Source organism: Mobula hypostoma, chromosome 1, assembly GCF_963921235.1.
Source record: "Mobula hypostoma chromosome 1, sMobHyp1.1, whole genome shotgun sequence".
Classification (NCBI taxonomy): Eukaryota; Metazoa; Chordata; class Chondrichthyes; order Myliobatiformes; family Myliobatidae; genus Mobula; species Mobula hypostoma.
The window spans coordinates 223,036,927-223,058,271 of NC_086097.1; the positions used below are offsets into that span (position 1 = coordinate 223,036,927).

At 44.0% G+C, this 21,345-nt stretch overlaps 1 protein-coding gene across 8 annotated transcripts in view; it reads right to left on the reverse strand.

Annotated features, from left to right (window-relative positions):
- LOC134355284 (uncharacterized) overlaps positions 1–21,345 on the reverse strand; it is a 61,455-nt gene that overhangs the window by 24,717 nt on the left and 15,393 nt on the right. For 3 of the 8 annotated variants that reach the window (XR_010020047.1, XR_010020035.1, XR_010020029.1), the window contains exon 2: positions 9,263–9,317. The exons of 3 other annotated variants lie outside the window; for them this stretch is intronic. Coding sequence is in view for 2 of the 5 variants with exons in the window: in XM_063065088.1 (XP_062921158.1) it covers positions 8,181–8,529; positions 9,263–9,317 (404 nt within the window). In the remaining 3 variants the exon portion in view is untranslated. Of the gene's footprint in view, positions 1–8,180; positions 8,530–9,262; positions 9,318–21,345 lie in introns of all 8 variants that reach the window. 2 more of the 8 variants (XM_063065088.1, XM_063065087.1) reach the window with 1 other exon arrangement.

A 21,345-nucleotide genomic window follows, 5' to 3' on the forward strand; every position in this document is an offset into this window, starting at 1 on the left:
CAAATGACAAGTCCTCCAAAAAAATGTTTTCTTTTTCATTTGTATATATCCATTCCTTAACCCAATTTGCCAGATCACTTTACCTAGTTCTGCTTCCATAATTGTCTTTTAAGTTCAAAATACTAAACTTTGCCCTATTCTTTTCTCCATCAAGCTGAATGTAACATTGAAAAATGTTATAATCATTGCTGGTTAGGGTTCCCTTAATGATAAGATCATTACTGAATGCGATCTCATTGCACAATACTGGGTTCAGTAGAACCTACACTCTGGTTGGCTCCAGAAAGTACTGTATTAAGGAACTATCCCTAAACACAGGCAGGAAGCAAAGAGTGGGAATAAAGGGGCCTTTTTCTGGTTGGCTGTAGTGACTGCTGGTGTTCTGCGGGAGTCGGTGTTGGGACCACTGCTTTTCGTGTTATATGTCAAAGATTTGAATGACAGAGTTGGAGAGGGTCCAGAAGAGGTCCACCAGAATGATTCCAGGAATTAAAGGGCAAGCATATGAGAAGAGTTTGATGGCATTGGGCCTGTACTCACTGGAGTTTAGAAGAATGAGGGGGGATCTCATTGAAACCTATCGAATATTGAAAAGCCTACATAGGTTGGATGTGAAGAACATGTTTCCTATAGTGGCTCAGTCTAGGACCAGAAGCACAGCCTCAGAATAGAGGAACATCCATTTATGAGGAGGAATTTCTTTAGCCTTAGGACATTGTGATCTCAATTTATTACGGTCTCTTCACTTGAATAATTAGCATTAGCTTTCAAAATGTTTTAAGCTTTGCACTAGCAGTGGAGCGAATGGAAATGCATAAAATTTGGCAGTAGTTCAAAAGAATTTAATGCCTAAAGATAACAGACTACAAACGTGGCCAAATACTTTTCCAGTCCCGTTAAAGCTTACAAATAAATGTCAAACAATTCTGTCTACTTGAAAGGAAACAAATTCAGGGTTATGTGAAAAGGACAAGTGAGTGGGATTGATCGAGTTACATTTCTTTGCCTTTTTCCTTCCCCTATATTATTTTACTTCTTAAATATTTATCCTCTCATTTTTAAAACATGTTATGGATTCTACTTTCAAATTGTTATGTTTTAGTATAAGTCAACTCCTACCAGTGGGAAGATGTGAATTCAAAATTCATAAACCCTAATTATTTGGCTACTTAAAGTTACTATAAAAATGCTATAAAAATCTCAAATTCAAAACTTCCGAAGAGAAGTAAACTTGCTTCCATACCCTAATACTAGCTAGCTGAGTACTGCAAGGAATATGTTGCAAAAGCTATTCAGTTGTAAAGTTAGATACCAACACTGAAGAGTAATGAGTTCTACAACTCACTGTTTCAAGACTTACATGTGAGTTTCAGGTTTTAAAAAAATGGATGTGGCAGTTGATAATCCCAAAGTAGTAGGCCAGATCCCAAACAATGATGAGACAGAGTATAGGAAGGAGACAGAGAGCCTAGTGACATGATATCAAACAATAACCTTTACCTCAATGGCAGTAAAACAGAACAGCTGTTCATTGACTTCAGGGAGTGGGGAGAAGTCTAAGTCCCTGTGCTGAGATGGAGACAGTTGAGAACTTCAAGTTCCAAGGTATACAGTAAATATCACCAATAGCTTGTCACCTTTCTTTCTCATGTATATTAATAATTCAAATGAGAATCCCTATGGCACACCACGGGCTACAGGCCTCCAATCTGAAAAACCACTCTCCACCTTCACCTTACTAGCTTACTAGCTCTTCTTTCAATTAGTCCTGACGAAGGGTCTCGGCCCGAAACATTGACTGTACCTCTTCCTAGAGATGCTGCCTGGCCTGCTGCGTTCACCAGCAACTTTGATGTGTGTTGTTCCACCTTCACCCTATGATTCCTTCCACCAAACCAATTTTATATGCAATTGAACAACAGGAATTCTGCAGATGCTGGAAATTCAAGCAACACACATCAAAGTTGCTGGTGAACGCAGCAGGCCAGGCAGCATCTCTAGGAAGAGGTACAGTCGATGTTTCGGCACACCAGCAACTTTGATGTGTGTTGCTTATATGCAATTGGCTAGTTTACCTTGGATCCCTTGTGATCTAATTTCCTAGACCAGGCTATCGTGTCAATGGCCTTGCTAAGGTTCAGGCAGACAACGTCTACAAGCCCTGTCCTCAACAAGCAATTGTGGCCTCAGCATGCAGCATTGATCTCTGTAGCGTCTTCCTACTTTCTTACTGACAATTTGAAAATATTCCATTTATCCAGTCATCCTTATGTTGTGTAGTAACCTTTTATGTGGTACTTTACGCTACAGATCCTCCAAAAGAACCACAACCTTGTTGCAGGGCTTGGAGGTCAATGACCCAGAGAGCTATGTAAGCTAGAGTCAGAGCCTTGTGCTTTAGCTCTTTGGTCAAACAGGTCAAACGGTAGAGGCCAGTCCAACAGTGGTCCACCATTCCTCTAGGTTCTGAGGTGCAGCTCAGGGCAGCTGCGCAGGTTGACTCTGTGGTTAAGAAGGCGTACGGTGTATTGGCCTTCATTGATCGTTAGATTGAGTTTAGGAGCAGAGAGGTAATGTTACAACTATATACAACCCTGGTCAGACCCCAGTTGGGCGTACTGTGCTCAGTTCTGGTCACCTCACTGCAGGAAGGATGTGGAAACTATAGAAAGTGTGCAGAGGGGATTTACAAGGATGTTGCCTGGATTGGGGAGCACGCCTTATAGGTTAAGTGAACTTGGCCTTTTCTCCTTGGAGCAACGGAGGATGAGAGGTGACCTGATAGAGGTGTATAAGATGATGAGAGGCATTGATCGTGTGGATAGTCAGAGGTTTTTCCCCAGGCTATCATGAGAGTGCAGAGTTTTAAGATTCTTGGAAGTAGGCACAGAGGAGATGTCAGGAGTACGTTTTTTTTTTACGCAGAGAGTGGTGAGTGCATGGAATGGGCTGCCGGTGATGGTGGTGGAGGTGGGTATGATAGGGTCTTTTAAGAGACTCCTGGATAGGTACATGGAGCTCAGAAAAATAGAGGGCTATGAGTAACTCTAGGTAATTTCTAAAGTAAGTTCATGTTCAGCACAGCATTGCAGGCCGAAGGGCCTATATTGTGCTGTAGTTCTTCTATGTTTCTATGTGTACCTTTATTCACACAGTTTGTTATATTTACAAAAAACTTTAGTCATTTGTCAAATATGATTCTCCCTTTCATAAGACAGTTGACTCTTCTAGTTCGGCTTCTGATTATCTGAATGTCCTATTACCTCCTAATTTATAGATTTCAGCAGCATACTGGTGCCAGATACTAAGCTAACTGGCCACAGTTTCTGCTTTCTGGCTCTCCTCTTTCTTGAATACTGGCATTACAGGTTCAAATTGGAGCTATCGTTTAGAGCCGCTTGTTTTCGATCTCATCTGTATGAGGACTTAGAATTTCATTGAACAATAGCTGTTCAAAACCCCAAACCCCTGACTCACAGCCATTAATATAGACTTCTTGCACATGCTGAGATTAAATTTTGTTTAGGATAGCCCCTTACAAAGAGACTCTTGGCCCATTTCAAACCGTTCTTGCTGCTTCTTCCAGAAAGGCCTAATTCCCTCATTGACAGCTTCATCAAGTTCATGTCAGCTCTACGTGTGTACACTTACTGTAGGCCTGCTCAGAAGGGATTGCCAGGATCATCTATAAACAGGAAATCACCATCGTCATCAAGAGAGAAGTCGGGATGGTGAAAAGAGGACTGAGGTTTCTCTGGTAGACAACATGAAAGAGAATCCCAAGGAATTCTATCGCTATATTAAGAGCAAAACGATAACAAGGAACACAGTTGGTCCTCTTGAAGAACAGTGTGAAGACCTATGCATGGAGCTGAAAAAGATGGTTGAGTTATTAAATTAACTTTTTGCATCTGTATTTACTCAAGGGACAGAGCGACTATATAGATCTGAGCCAAAACAGTAGCTGTATTACCGAAGAGGAGGTGGTTGTTGTCTTGAGGCCAATTCGGGTAGATAAATCTCCAGGGTCAGACCTTGTAGAAAGTTAATGCAAAATATCACAGAGATATTTAAAATTTCCTTAACCGTGGGTGAGGTGCCAGAGGACTAGAGGATAGCTAATGTTGTTCCATTATTAAATAAAAATTCCAAGAATAAGCTGGGAATTGATGGGCCTGACATTAGTAGATTATTGGGAGATATATATGTATTTGGATAGACAGAGGCCTGAAAAGAGATAGTCAACATGGAATTTTGGTCATGTCTAACCAATCTTACAGATATTTTCAAGGAAGTTACCAAGAAGGTTAGTGAAGGGAAGGCAGTGGGCATTGTCTACATGGATTTAGCGAGGCCTTTGACAAAGTCTGCATGGGAAGTTGGTACAGAAGTTTAAGTTGCCTGGCATTCAGGATGAAGTAAGTCAATTGGATTCAATGTCAGCTTAGCAGGAGAAGCCAGAGAGTGGGAGCAGATAGTTGTCTCTCTGAGTGGAGGCCCAAGTTTAGTGGTGTGCTGCAAGGATCAGTCCTGGGTCCATTGCTGTTTATTGTCTTTTTTAATTACTTAGATGATAATATGGTCAATTGGATCAGCAAATTTGCAGCTAACACTAAGATTGAGCACATGGTGGACAACGAGGAAGGCTATCAAAGCTGGCAAAGTGAACTGGACCAGCTGGGAAAGTGGGCTGGAAAATGGCAGATGCAATTTAATGCAGTGAGGTATTGTTTTTCTGAGGTATTCCTGGGATGGCAGGTCTTTCATATGAAGAAAGACTGGATGAACTGGGCTTGTACTCGTTGGAATTTAGAAGATTGAGGGGGGATCTGATTGAAACGTATAAGATCCTAAAGGGATTGGACAGGCTAGATGCGGGAAGATTGTTCCCGATGTTGGGGAGGTCTAGAACGAGGGGTCACAGTTTGAGGATAGAGGGGAAGCCTTTTAGGACCGAGGTTAGGAAAAACTTCTTCACACAGAGAGTGGTGAATCTGTGGAATTCTCTGCCACAGCAAACTGTTGAGGCCAGTTCATTAGCTATGTTTAAAAGGAAGTTAGATATGGCCCTTGTGGCTACAGGGGTCACGGGGTATGGAGGGAAGGCTGGGTTCTGAGTTGGATGATCAGCCATGATCATAATAAATGGCGGTGCAGGCTCGAAAGGCCGAATGGCCTACTCCTGCACCTATTTTCTATGTTTCTATGTTTTTGGCAGGACAACCCAAAGTAAGGCTCACACAGTGCGGTAGAACAAATGGACTTGGGAACACAGGTCCATAATTCCTTGAAAGTGGCATCACAGGTAGATTGGTTGCAAAGAGCACTTTGGGCACATTGGCCTTCATTGGCATTGAGTACAGGAATTGGAATGTTATGTTGAAATTGTATAAGGCAGTGGTGAGGCCGAATTTGGAATGTTGTATACAGTTCTAGAAATCTACCTACAGGAAAGATATCAATAAGATTGAAAGAGTGCAGAGAAATTTTACACTGATGTGGCCTGGGACCCGAGTGACAAGTAAGGATTGAATATGTTAGGGTTTTATTCCTTGGAATGCAGGAGATTAAGGGGAGATCTTACAGCGCTATAGAAAATCATCAGTGGTATAAATAGGGTGAATTCAGGCAGCCTTTTTCACCACAGGTTGAGTGAGACTTGAACTAGAGGTCAGCTTTAGGGTGAAAGGTGAGATATTTAAGAGGTATCTGAGGGGAACCTTCTTTACTCAGAGGGTGGAACAATCCACCAATGGAAGTAGTAGATGCGGTTCAGTGTTAAGATCTAAGATAACTTTGGGTAGCTTCATGGATGAGGGAGGTATGGTGGGCTATGGTCTAGATGCAGGTAGATAGGACTAGGCATTAAAACAGTCTGGCACAGGCAAGCTGGGCCGATGAACCTGTTTTTTTCTATACTGCTGTTCTACTCACAGCATTAAAACCAGATCCTCCAGTTCTATCATCACTTTCTATTATGGCAGCCACAATAGAGCAATAACCATACTATCTTATTAGAAGACCATATTGTTTTACTAGAAGGTGAAATATTCAATACATTATGTGGTGGGAGCAACAAAGTTCAGTTTTGTAGCTGGGAGGATGTCATTGTCAAAATAACAAATAGTGTCTCACAGACCTTAACCAGTGTGAAAATCTGTTTAGAAAGGGATTCCTATAACAAGGTTACTCCAAAATTATGGTTAAGGTCCCTTTCGCACTTGTTGCATTTTTATATAAGTGGAGGCAAGTCTGAACGAAGCATATGTGACTGGCAGTTCATTGGATGAATCCATCACGTGCATAATGACTGCAACAATTCAGTAGTGAAAACCTGACAAAAGTTTTGGCCTCTATCTGCTTTGCCCATCTACCTTATGCTCTAAGCAATATGACATAATTTCACTTGATCGTGATATAATTTTGCTGTTTTATCCAGCTTCAGCACTACTGCAAGAGGGCTTGCCCACTCACAAATTTAGACCTTAGCAAGCTTGATCCAGCTTTCACAGTTCCTCTTCTAACTGTGCTTTAAGAAAATAAATGGATTTGGCATCATGGCAGATACAAATACAAGACTGATTTATTTATTTATTGAGATACAACGTGGAATAGCCCTTTCTGCCACTTAGAGCAGTGCTACCCAGCAATTCCATGATATAATCCTAGCCTAATCACGGGACAATTTACAACGACCAATTAACCTACCAACTGGTATGTCTTTGGACTGTGGGAGGAAATCAGAGCACCTAGAGGAAACCCATGCAGTCACAGGGAGAACATACGAATTCCCTGCAGGCGGCAGCGGGAATTGAACCCGGGTTGCCTGTACAGTAAAGCATTGCACTACCCACTACGCTATCATGCCACTTCATTTGTGCCCAACAATGTTACTGAAAATCTTTAAATTATCGGGCATCTTTAGAAATGCTTTACAATGCAGTGCAAGGAGAGTTTTCAAAATACAGCAGAACAGTTCAGCGCAGAATGCCATAAAAAACCAAGAGCAGCTAAGGGTCTTCTGGTAGAAAATGAACATTTAACATAGCACCAATTTCAAAAATTGTAACTCTGAACAAGCAAGGATAGTTGTTTTGACAATGAGCTAGGAGTATCAAGAAAGCACCTAGAAATGAAGGTCATAGAGGTCTCTATATATTTGAATTGAGGAAAGCAGGTTAAGTACTTCTAGACTAGTCAGAAGCGGTTAATATGTTCAGCACTCTGAATTCTTAGAAGATGCTGGTACTTCTCTTAACATGCCTGTCCTGGTATTTGATACATTGTCCTAAGATCATCACTGCCCTCAACACTTCCTGCCACACCTGTAATACTTTCCTTCCTTGGGATATGCATCATTCATAATCAAATGCTGTCCCTCGTCTACTTAAGTCATCTTTATATTGCCACAATCTATGATTTATTATTGAATCACGGGTTTTCAGGTCAAACCAGCTGAACTTCGAGCTCATTAAACTCTGTAAACTGAACTTGTTCTTAAACTATTTTTGAACAATTATGGGTTTTGCGTCTCCTTTGGCTACAAGACGCCCTGATGGTCATTTATCAGATGGAAATCATAAGCTTTCCTCAGGTCTCACTACAATTGGACTGAGCAAGAAAATGAAAGTGCAGTCAATCCATTTCCTAAAAAATGGTTACAAATTATACTTGGCCAAATTTCTGTGCAGAATTTGCCCCTAGCAAAAATGTTAGGAAATGGATAACACAGCAAAAGCAAGTTCTTGTGATTCCAAATGATTCCATTATTCTGTGCCAACACATGCTCTCAAAATCTTGTTACGTATTTGAAATGGTAATTTAGAAGGAATGCTAGTGGACTTATAAAAGTAAGGTAGCAAAGCACATAAAAAGCTGAACATTCAAAAATCCTTTTCAGGCACTAGTTGGAAAAAAAATGCATCTTACACTAAATAAAGAACTCAAAATCACAATGTTGTGGCTTGAAGAGCAAAAGCTAATTTCAGTATCAAGATATATCACTGCATTATGATCACACCATTCTAATACTTGTGTATAATGTCACCTTAAAACATTGTACATTTATTGATACATGCACTTAAAAATTCTTCTAACAATGGCAACATGCAAAAAAGTTACTAAATGGCACTAGACAGCGACTTCTTCGAGGTCATCCGTGGAAACAGTTTAATTTCTACCTTTAATGTCTTTTTCCTTGTTAAGGTGGATAGGGTTCTGTCGAAGAACCTGACCTACAGCTGCACTCAAACTTCGGTCTTTACGATGTTGGTTTCCGCTCTCAGGGCTCATTGACAGACTGTTTTTCAATATCCCAAGGACACAGCCTAGAAGATGAGCATGCCTTCGGGATTCTGAGGTGTTGCGGCTCTGGGAACGACCCAAGTCTAAGCCGGTACTGCTGACTGAAGCATCGCAGGAGAAAACGAAACATCGGTAACAGCAGATTACCTTGCAGGGGCTCTGTACTCGGATCATGCTCTCTCTCTCATCAGTGGAGAGTTTGTTGCCGATTCTCAAGTCGGAAAACTTGGGGGGAAAATGACATGGCAGACTTTAACACGTAAATCAGTGTTTCTCTTGTGTCCTCTCTCACTATTATTATATTAGGGAGAGAGAGAACCTGTGGTATGTCGAATTGTCAGGTGAACCATTAGTTTTTGTTGTACTGTGTCCTTGGGGGCTTTGCTATTGTTTGCTTGGTGAGTGGAGGGTGCTGATGCTTTTTTTTGCTGAAGTGGGGGAGGGGGGATCATTGCTTTACTGCTGCTGGGTGTGGGAGTGGGGAGGAGGGGGCTTTACAGTTCTAACATTTTTACTGTCACTTATTCTTTGGGGCACTCTTCTGCTTTTGTAGATGTCTGTGAAGAGTAAGAATTTCAGGTTGTATATTGTATAATGTGGTAAACCATATATATGTTGTAACTGGGTTAACTGTCTGGACACGTCCCTCTGCTGACTGCCCCTGTGGCTCCTCCCACAGATTCCTGTATAAAGGTGTTTCGCCTTGCCCCTCCCCCTCAGTCCGGGGGCAGACACTCACCGTGGAGGTCGTATTGTACAGTGAATAAAAGCCTTTCAGTATTTTACCAAACCTCAGTCTTTTGGAGTTATTGAAGGTGCTTCATATATATTCCCTGATATTAAATGGAACTATTGAATGACGTTTATGTATTTGGTAAAGTTAATGATTTACACATTGTGGTGTCTTGCATCAATTACTTTCTTACAGAATGAGACATGGTAGATAAATCCTACTTACTTTTCTCCTTAGATGGAAATGATATTGAATAACAAGTTCATTATGTGTCTTTGAGCTGTGTGAATAAAAGAAGAAATACTTGAGTGATTTTTGAGCAGCAAAAAAGCGTAGTGCATAATACTTCTACAGCACCAGCGACTGGGGATCAATTACCACCACTGTCTGTAAGGAGTTCGTATGCTCTTCCCATAACTGCATAGGTTTCCTCTGAGTGCTTTGGTTTCCTCCCACATCCCAGAGCTGTGTGGGCTAGGGTTAGAAAGTTGTGGTCATGCTGTGATGTGATGGCACCGGAACCATGGTGACACCAGTGGGCTGCTCCCAGCACATCCTTGGATTGTATGAAATTGGTTGCTGATACAAAATGCTGCAGTTTACTGTATGTTTCAATGTACATGTGACAAATAAAGCTAATTTATATAAGCATGCAAGTTTAATAAATTTTGAATGAATCTTTCAGTGGACAGCAATGCTTATTTAAAAATAGCTTAAGATTTGCCAGGTGGCTTTCACAATCAAATATCAGGCTAACTGTTGATGAAAACCCTACATGGATATTTTATGATAGATAATAAATATATTGAACAATCTTGGATAGGTTGATTCTATAATAGTTTATGTCTGTGACTGTGAAAGGATATTTATATCTTACAAACGTTTGTACATGTATTTCATTTCCGGTACCATATCTCTATTTTGTTAAACTTTAGCTGGAAGTCCACCTACACAACATCAACAGCACTTTCCTCAAACTCAAGTTGTCTTCAAAAACTTGTTATATCATTTATTGCCTTAAACTTTCCCAAATACCATATTATCTAGTCGCAGGTAACTAGATCAACAAACTTCTCCGTTATTAGTACCAAGTTGACAGGCTTGTCGTTGTCAGCTTGAGTTTCTCTCTTTAAGTAGTTGTTCAACATTTTCAAAATTCGTACCCTATGGAACTACCTCTATTAGCTTTATTACCTTTATTTGAGGAAGGACATTCTTGCTATTGAGGGAGTGCAGCGTAGGTTCACAAGGTTAATCCCCGGGATGGCGGGACTGTCATATGTTGAAAGATTGGAGCGACTGGGCTTGTATACTCTGGAACTTAGAAGGCTGAGAGGGGATCTTATTGAAACATATAAGATTATTAAGGGATTGGACATGCTGGAGGCAGGAAGCATTTTCCCGCTGACGGATGAGTCCAGAACCAGAGGCCACAGTTTAAGAATAAGGGGTAGGCCATTTAGAACGAAGTTGAGGAAAAACTTTTTCACCCAGAGAGTGGTGGATATATGGAATGCTCTGCCCCAGAAAGCTGTGGTGGCCAAGTCTCTGGATGCTTTCAAGAAAGAGATGGATAGAACTCTTAAAGATAGCGGAATCAAAGGTTATGGGGATAAGGCAGGTACTGGATACTGATTGTGGATGATCAGCCATGATCACAGTGAATGGTGGTGCTGGCTCAAAGGGCCGAATGGCCTACTCCTGCACCTATTGTCTATTGTCTATTAGTGAGGATGATTGGAAGATTCAGAATGTACCTAGTGGGCTGCATATAAGAGAGGATGTGCTGCATTAGAGAGGGTCCAGAGGAAGTGTACGAGAATAATCCTGGGAATGAAAGGGTTAACATAGGAGGAGAATTTGATGGCTCTGGGCTTGTACTTGCTGGAGTTTAGAAGGGAGGCATCTTATTAAAAGCTAAGAAATATTGAAGGGCCTGGATAGAGTGGACATGGAGAGGATGTTTCATCTAAAAGGAAAATCTACAACTAGAGGGCACAGCCTCAGAATACAGGGACATCCCTTCAGAGCAGAAATGAGGAGGAATTATTTTAGCCAGAAGCTGGTGGATCTATGGAATTCATTGTCACAGACAATGTGGAGGCCAAGTCTTGGGTATTTTTAAAGCAGGCATTGATCGTGCGGGTAGTCAGAAGCTTTTTCCCAGGGCTGAAATGACTAACATGAGAGGGCGCAGTTTTAAGGTGCTCAGAAGTAGATACAAAGGTGACGTCAGGGGTAAGTTTCTTTTTTCCTACGCAGAGAGTGGTGAGTGTGTGGAATGGGCTCAGTGACGATGGTGGAGGCGGATACGATAGGGTCTTTTAAGAGACTCTTGGATAGGTACATGGGGCTTAGAAAAATAGAGGGCTATGGGTAACCCTAGGTAATTTCTAAGGTAAGTACATGTTCGGCACAGCATTGTGGGCTGAAGGGCCTGTATCGTGCTGTAGGTTTTCTATGTTTCAGAGATTTATAGGTTCTTGATTAGCAAGGGCATCAAAGCTTATGGGGAGAAGGCGGAACAGCACTTGGAAAAAAAGTAAATCAGTGATGATCGAATGGTGGAGCAGACTGGATGGGTTGAATGGCTTAATTCTGCTCCTACATTTTACGGTCAGATTCTATGGGCCATCAATAACTGTAATCTAGTTTTTCATGATATCCTTAGTTCTATAATTCACATCAAATGGAAGAACACCAACTCCAGCTCAATGGAGAATATTAAATATTATACTGGAGCAGCACCGTGTCTATCGAAATGATGTGACAAACTACCAAAGCCGTAACACCTGATTAAGTGGTAATTAATCAGCAAAAGTGACAGATTATAGACACAAACAAAAGCAGTCTCAATACCAACAGATCAAATGAAATAAATTGTTCCACAATACTGCGGCTTCTAGCCATAACTTGGCAGAGTAGTTAACAGGAGTTGAGCTTCAAGAATATTTGCATTGCCAACATCAGTCGAACCCGGCGTGTAGTTAAGCAGTCAAGCTTGAAGATTTAAAATTAGATTAACTTAAAACAGCCAAACTGATCTTCTTTCTCAATTTCCTTCTGACCTCTCCAGACACCACTTTTCAGCCAATTTGCTTCAGTCCAGAAATAAAGAAATTCACGAACAGGCAGGTTACAACAGGAGACACAATAGCATAATAGTTAAATTACAGTATTGGCAGCCAGAATTCTGCACTACCTTCCCAAGCACCTTGATTTGATTTCACTATGATGCAGCTGAAGAATTCAAATCCAATGAATTATATAAAAATGAGGGGAAAAGAAAAACTTGTAACAATGAACATTGACTATTGGGCATGCATGATTCTTTAAGGAAGACCTGCTCTTTACCCACTTTGGCCTAAATCTGACTCTAGGTTCTGACTCCTCAGTTCAGAGGTAATAGTCATGAAAAACATATACAATGCTGGCATTCACATCCTGTGAATAAATACATTTTTAAAAAGGGATAAAGGTCCTGTAACCCAGAAGACTAGCACTTCACAGCGATACCTAATCCAGCAAGATTTTTCAAGTTCAGCTGCAACAGTGACATCTAGCTGCTAATGTGGAAACTAGCACAACAAATTATAGCAACTAGCAACCACGAATTATAGACCAATTTCAAAGAAGTTGCAGGTTATAGCAAAGATAGTGTTTGCTCAGATATGGATAAAACAGCTAAATTGCAAAGGTGATGTGACATTGAGCGCCCTTGACATCCAAGCATTATTTGACAAAGTGCAGCATCAAATTAAACTTCAAAACGAAACAGGGTAACTACATTTGTTACGCGACGCCAGCTTACGTGGTTTAGACTCTCGAACTCTCTGGAGTATGGATAGCTGGCACAGCCCCTTTAAGGGTTTGGGACCATCCCACTAATTGGCAATAATGTTTTGGTGCCAAGGATTCAGTATTTAAAGAGCACCTGAATGGAGCCTCGGTGCTCGGTTGTAAACGCCTCTTGGATTATCATCTAGCATCTTGTTAAGTACTCAGTTCTCATTTCTATCTAGCATCGTGTCTCGACTCCAACCTGGGATAATCCAGCACTTGGGTCCTAGCCATTCTTGTCAAGGTCTGGCATCACAATATAATTGAGCCAACATGGATCCAGCAGGGTATCAGAATCTCTTGGCGGCTGTGGCCAGCCACAGTGAGAGGATTTCCAGACAGAACTGGAGATACACAACCTCCAGGCTGCTTTATACCAGCTACAGCAAGGACGATGTCAGAGTCGCTCTGTGGAGCCAGTACATCTTCTGACCCCGGAAAGATTCAATGGAGACCCTGGTTCTTGCCTCGGCTTCTTCACTCAGTGCTCATTGGTGTTCAAACTCCAGCCATCCTGGTTCCCTTCGGAGCGCAGAAAAGTGGCCTTCATGATCTTTCCCCTGACCCGACAGCCCTCGCCTGGACCACTGCACTTTGGGAATGGAAGTCGGAGACTTGAGCAGATTCAGAAGAATTTATGGCCACCATGAGAAGGGTATCTTATCATCCTGCCGACGTAAACAGATCGTCGGAAGGTCTGATGAAGCTGCATCAGGGAAGTCAATCAGTGGCTGACTACGCTATCAAGTTCTGAACTTTGGCCCAAGAGAAAGGCTGGAATGGGGAAGCCTTATCCACTCTGTACTGCCACGTACTCTGGGACGAACTAATGGATGCACTCACCTTGGGAGAGCCAGCAGGAGACTTAGGGGTCCTCATCGACCAGTCCATTCACGTTGATAATCGTCTGGCAGAATGTAAGAGGAACTACATTACAAGGATGAAGAGGTCAAGGCTGAGCTCAGTCTCAACCTATCGTGGTTTCACCCTCCGGATCTCGGACTGTGATCAGCCCATTTCCTGATTAGGACTCTGTCAAGCCCATGCAGATCAGTTACACGATGTTCTCCGCTGATGAGAAGTTCCTGCGTCAGAAGCAAGACTGCTGCTAATCCAGTGGGCAAGCAAGTCACCCACAGACCAAATGTCCAAAGCTGCAGCCGCCTGCTTAGACCGTCCAGTGTCAGGAGGATGATGATGGTAGCAGCCACTACCCCCAATCCTATGGATTCTGGTTTCGTGCTGAAGGCCGGGCTCACCTGGGGTAAGAACTCAAGGCAGGTGAAGGCTCCTGTGGACTCTGGGGCAGCAGGTATTTTCTGAACTTGAGAACCACCCATCAGCTTGATATGCTACTGTAAGTGTTGAGCCAGTCCATGTCCACTACTGTCTTGGGCGGCTGCCTGCTGAGTTCCGGGCAGATCCAGCAACAGACTGGGGTTGCAGATGAGGACAGGGGATCATGTGGAAGACATTAGTTTCTACATTACTGACTCACCACTGATACCCCTGACCCTCAGGCACCTTTGGCTGAGCCAGCATAACTGGAGGGAGGGGAGAATCATTGCTTGTTCCAGTTATTCTAAGAGGGTATGTTTAGAGCGGAGGGTTCTGGCCCCCAGACTCTTCCAAGGCCAACAACCAGCAGGGGGACAGACCTCAGTGCAAGGTAACCCAAAGCCTCAGGGTCCCGAATAAAGGAAAGATCTCCAAATGCAGATGGAGCCCGTTCCCGGGAGCACAAGGACCATCTGTAACACCTCGTTGCTGTCGACTGAGGACACGAGTGAATCTAGGGAGGAGGCTCGGAGGTCAGCTGAACCACCCCTACCACCTAAGAAGCCTCAGGAGTTATCCTTGAAGAAGGTTCAGAAGAACCTGCAACACCCAGACCAGCTGAAGTTCCTTCTGTTTACAAGGAATTGGAAGAGGTCTTCAGCAAAGGAAAGGCCTCAATTCTTCCACCTCACGACTGTGCTATAGATCTTCTGCCTAGCACTTGTCCTCCGCGTGGTCAATTACATGCATTCTCAGGCCCAGATGCTTCAAGGCCGCCAGCATCGTTCCCGTGCCGAAGAAGTCTTCAGTGTCCTGCTTCAACGACTACCGTCCCGTTGCACTCACACCCATCGTGAAGTGCTTCGAGAGGCTCGTCATGAGGCACATCAGGACCCTGCTGCCCCCCTCACTGGACCCCCTGCAGTTTGCATAACGTCCCAACCGTTCAACAGATGACACCATCGCCATCACCCTCCACCTGGCCCTCACCCACCTGGACAAAACAGACACGTACGTTTGAATGCTGTTCATAGACTTCAGTTCAGCATTCAACACAATCATTCCTTAGAAATTGATTGGAAAGCTGAGCCTACTGGGCCTGAACACCTCCCTCTGCAACTGGATCCTAGACTTCCTGACTGGGAGACCTCAGTCAGTCTGGATCGGAAGCAGCATCTCAAACACCATCACACTGAGCACGGGAGCTCCCCAGGGCTGTGTGCTCAGTCCACTGCTGTTCACTCTGCTGACCCATGACTGCAGCAATACACAGCTCAAACCACATCATCAAGTTCGCCGATGACACGACCGTGGTGGGTCTCATCAGCAAGAACGATGAGTCAACATACAGAGAGGAGGTGCAGCAGCTAACGGACTGGTGCAGAGCCAACAACCTGTCTCTGAATGTAAAAAAAAACAAAAGATATGGTTGTTGACTTCAGGAGGACACGGAGTGACCACTCTCTGCTGAACATCGACAACTCCTCCGTAGAGATCGTTAAGAGCACCAAATTTCTTGGTGTTCAGCTGGCGGAGAATCTCACCTGCTCCCTCAACACCAGCTCCATAGCAAAGAAAGCCCAGCAGCGTCTCTACTTTCTGCGAAGGCTGAGAAAAGTCCATCTCCCACTCCCCATCCTCACCACATTCTACAGAGGTTGTATTGAGAACCAGAGGTTGTATTGAGCATCACTGCCTGGTTCGGAAATTGCACCATCTCGGATCGCAAGACCCTGCAGCGGTTAGTGAGGTCAGCTGAGAAGATCATCGGGGTCTCTCTTCCCGCTATTAGAAACATTTACACCACACGCTGCATCCGTAAAGCAAACAACATTATGAAGGACCCCACTCACCCCTCATACAAACTCTTCTCCCTCCTGCCATCTGGCTAAAGGCACCAAAGTATTTGGGCTCTCACGACCAGACTATATAACAGTTTCTTCCCCCAAGCCATCAGACTCCTCAAAACCCAGAGCCTGGACTGACACCAACCTACTGCCCTCTACTGTGCCTATTGTCTTGTTTATTGTGTTTGTTTATTATTGTCTTATTATTTATTGTAATGCCTGCACTGTTTTGTGCACTTTATGCAGTCCTGGGTAGGTCTGTAGTCTAGTGTAGTTTTTGTGTTGTTTTACGTAGTTCAGTGTAGTTTTTGTATTGTTCCATGTAGCACCATGGTCCTGAAAAATGTCTCATTTTTACTGTGTACTGTACTAGCAGTTATGATCGAAATGACAATAAAAAGTGACTAGACTTGACTTGACAATGGGAATGGGAGAATATATAAAGGAAGCTCTTGCTATGGGATTCATTCAGCCCTCCCCGTCACCAGCCGGCACAGGCTTCTTCTTCGTACAGAAGGAGGATGGGAGCCTGCAGCCATGTATTGATTACAGAGGATTAAACTGCATAACCAGTCAAGAACTGTTACCCCTTTCCACTCAGGAATACTGCCTTTGAGATTCTCCAAGGGGCAGGAGTATTCACTAAGCTAAACCTGCGGAGTGTGTACACTCTGGTCTGTATGAGGGAAGGTGACGAGTGGAAGACTGTATTCAATACACCAACAGGGCACTACGAGTACTTAGTTTTGCCCTTTGGCCTTGCGAACACTCCAACACTTTTCAGGCCTTTATAAACAACATGCTCCAGGATACTCTCCATAACTACCCTTCATCTACTTAGATGATATCCTAATCTTCTGTAGCCCCCCGGCAAGCCTCAGAGTCGCTCAACTCGCTGTCGTCTAGGGAAACAGCCCTCAGCCCCACCAGACTGGGGTAATTAAGTTTGTGTGGATGCTGTGTGATGTACTCCACCCTGCCAAATAACAGACGATACACCATATACGATTAAATTAATTACAGTTTATAGATATTACTGGAACTATATAATTAATAGAGATAGAATATAAAAGGAAAATAAAAGGCGCCACACTTATCAAAGTTCAATCTCTTCGTGCACAACAGTTGGAGCTCTAGTAACGATCCTCTCTTCACCATTCGATCCCCTCTGACCACCTCGACCTGCCGCCTGGGACCAACCACGGTGGTCGACCAGCCGTTCCACACGAGTCTGTCTCCGAATCCTCTCCTCGCCGAAGACCCTGGACCTCGGACTCCTGCTTGGGGTCCGACCCTGTTTACCAGCTCACAGCACCTTGTCCATTCTCTCGGTCTCCAACGCGCCTTCTGCCCAAAATTCCGCGCATCACAATAACTTACAGACACACTAGAAAGAATAACATCTATCCCAATTGGTTTGTTTGCTCTCTTATCAATAACATAACCCAAACAAGCTGCTAGCGGGAGAACTTTCTCAGCAGTTAACATAACAAAGAAGCCATTTTAATTTGCCTACGCAGTAACATAAAAGAAGAAACTCCCTACACTTCTCCAAGTCCATGGAGGAGCATGTTGTTCACCTCCAGGACATTTTAAAGAGGATTCTAGACCATGAACTTTATGTCAAGCTGGAGAAGTCTGAATTTCACATGACAACCATTTCTTTTTTTAGGGTTTCATTATCTCCAATGGCAATCTCAGGATGGACCCTATCAAGACCCAGGCAGTCAGAGACTGGCTACAACCATCCCGTGTCAAACAACTCCAACGGTTCCTGGGGTTTGCAAACTTCTATCGGAAGCTTATCAGGAACTTCAGCTTGGTGGCAGCTCTGCTGATGGCACTAAGAAACCCACAGGCCGCTTTGTCTGGACTACTGAAGCAGAGGCTGCTTTTGCAGAGTTTGAACAGTGGTTCACATCAGCTCCCATCTTGGTTTCTCTGAACCCAGAGCTTCCTTTCGTTGTGAAGGTGTACGCCTCAGACACCAGAGTGGGTGCAGTGTTGCGTCAACGGTCACCTTCGGACAGTAAACTGCATCCATGTACATTCTTCTCCAGACGGCTATCCCCACCAGAGGGCCACTACAACTTCGGGAATTGGAAGCTACTCACAGTTAAATTGGCATTGGAGGAAATGCATCACTGGCTTGAAGGGGCCAAGAACCCTTTTTTTGTCTGAACAGACCACAAGACCCTGGCTTATATCCAGGAGGCCAAGAGATTGAATTCCAGGCAGGTCAGGTGGTCTCTTTTCTTTAACCATTTTAACTTTGTCCTGACCTATCAACTGCGGTCAAAGAATCAAAAACCAGGTGCCTTGTCTCATCAGTTCATCGAACCCGAAGGAGAGGAGCAGCCTACCACCGTTTTGCTCCAAGCTAAGGTGATGACGCCAATCCATCGTGGAATCGAAGAGCTCGTTCGCAAGGCCCAGGCACAAGGGGACACTCCTAAGGACGGTGGTCCGGATCGACTGTTTGGCCAAACTCTGTCAGGTCACAGGTACTCCAGTGGTGACATTCATCAAGAATGGCTGCCCACGTAGGGACTGCCAGGACCCTCAGATTCATCATGAGAAAGTACTGGTGACCCGGAATGGGAAAAGAGATTCAACAATATCTCTTGTAGGTCTTCACCAGGAACAAGGAGCCCAGTACTTGACCCCGAGGGCTCCTCCACCCCCTACCTATTCCAGACAGACCGTGGGTGCACAACTCCATGGACATTCTCACGGGCCTTCCGCCTTCCAAGGGGGAGACTGTCATCAGGGTAATTGTAAATCGACTTTCAAAGGCCTGCAAATTCATTGCCTTGGACAACCTACCATTTGTGGTGGAGACAGCCGAAATTGTCCTGGACCAGAAATTCAGAATCCATGGTTTTCTGGTGGACATACTCACGGATCATGGTCCACAATTTGCATCACCTTTCTGGAGGGCATTTTGTAAACTGATTTGGGCAACAGCAAGTCTCCCCTCTGGGTTTCACCCGCAATCCGACGGCCAGACAGAGCAGGTCCACCAAGATTTGGAACGAACCCCAAGAAACCTGGCCTCAGAAAGACCTGACAAGTGCTGTGACCACTTGATGTGGGCAGAGGTTACCCACAAGACCTTATAGCATTTGGTGCACAGGATGTCACCATTCAACTGCCAATTTGGGTATTCACTGGCAGTCGTCCCTGAGCAGGAGGCCAAGGTTGGCATTCCAGTGGCCAAAGATCTCATCCCGACACTGCAAGCAGAAATGAACTGGAGCAAGGGAGCTTTTGTTGGCCTCTCCCCGGAGGGCGGAAACCAAGGCCAATGGAAGAAGACAGGGACCCGCCTTGCAGCCTGGGCAACAGGTCTGGCTGTCCACACAGGATTTGTCTCTCCAGGTCGAGTCTAGAAAGTTGGCACACGTTTATTGGACCCTTCAAGGTCCTGAGGAAAGTAAACCCAGTGGCTTACACCTTGCAGATCCCCATGATCCTGAAAATCAATCCCACCTACCACATTTCTAAATTAAAACCTGTCAGCACCAGCCCCTTGGCCCCACCAGCACCAAAAAGCTATCGGTTAACCTTTTACAGAGCCTAATGGCCAAGAGTAAGAATGACCTCATATAGCGCTCTTTGGAGCAACGCAGTTATCTAAGTCTATTACTAAAAGTGCTCCTCTGTTCAGTCAAGGTGGCATGCAGAGGGTGAGAAACATTGCCCAGAATTGCCAAAGTTTTCTGTAGGGTCCTTTGTTTTACCACAGCCTCCAGCGTGTTCAGTTTGACTCCTACAACAGAGCCAGTCTTTCTAATTAGTTTATTTTGCCTGTTGGCATCACCCATATTGATACCATTGCCCTAACACAGCACTGCATAGAAGATTGTACTGGGGACAACAGACTGGTAGAACATGTGGAGGAGAGGCCTGCATACTCCAAAGGACCTTAGTTTCCTCAGGAAGTAAAAGTGATGCTGGCCCTTCTTGTACACGGCCTCTGAGTTGGTGCTCCTCTCAAGTCTGTCATCCAAGTGTACCTTCAGGTACATGTAGGTCCTCACCATCAACAGTAACAGGAAGCAGTGCAGCCCTAGTCTTCCAAAAGTCCATCACCATCTCCTTTGGCTTCATATCCCAGACCTCATGCTGAGGCACGTACATCAAGAGGTGAGTCACAGAGGCCGTAACCACGTTATCCAGGCTGCACCAAAAACACCGGATTCTCAGTGTCTGTACAGCTATAGAAGAATGCTGTCTAAATGTGTTGTTTGTTTAATGGTTGCACGCAGCTTCAGGCAGATCTGCCTCTGGACAGAGTCTCTCCAGATGAACCTCAGTCTACACATGTAGGAGCAGACTACTTTGGACCTTTGGAGGTGAAGGGCAGAAGGAATGCAGTGAAGAGGTATTGGGCTATATTTACCTGTCTAGTTATACGTGTGGTTCACAATGAAGTGACATCTTCTTTAGACGCACATTCCTTTGTTAATGCACTTTGACACTTTAAAGGAAGATGAGGACAGATTAGTGATCTGCGCCCTGATAATGTGGTAATGATATCATATCCGTTAAATAGGGGCCATGGACAATTTCAATTTGATGGAGAATGGACGTGAAAGCACAGAGGAACATCTGGAGAAATTTCTGAAACGCCCGTTCGCTGCTGTCGTTACTGCGTGGTCTGGAATCTTTCGGAGGGTAGGCCTCAAAATACCCGGCCTTGCCTGCTTTTGGCAACCGAGAAAGAAGTCGAATCGCTCGGACAGAGATGGCACTCAGTACTCGGTGTCGGAGAGCTGATCAGAGCTCGAGTTTTCGGATGACTCAGAGTCGGATTGTGGTTGGCATGGCAGGGAGAGTTTTTCTTCCTTCTCCCGTCTGCGTGAGATGTGGGACATTTGAGAAACTTCGAACTTTACTGTGCTCACGGACTTCTTCATCAAGTTATGGAATTGTGCACTGTTGTAACTATATGTATAATTATGTGGTTTTGTCAGTTTTTTCAGTTCTGGTTTGTCCTGTGTTTTGTGATATCACACCAGAGGAAATAATGCATCATTTCTTAATGCCTGCATTACTAAATGACAATAAAAGGGGACTACTTGTCTTCATAATCTAAATCTAAACTTTGTTGGAGCTGAACGCGAGTTGAGAGAGGCCATTGAGAAGTGGAAACATTCACAGATCATTGATGCCCTTCTTCAAAAGGAAATTATGTGGATTTTTAACTCTCCGGCTGCTCCACATCATGGAGAAACATGGGAAAGATTGATCAGGTCTGTGCAAAACGTCCGCAATTCTACCACTAAGGTACAGAATTTTGATGAAGAAGGTTTCCAAATGGTCCTTTGTGAAGTAGAG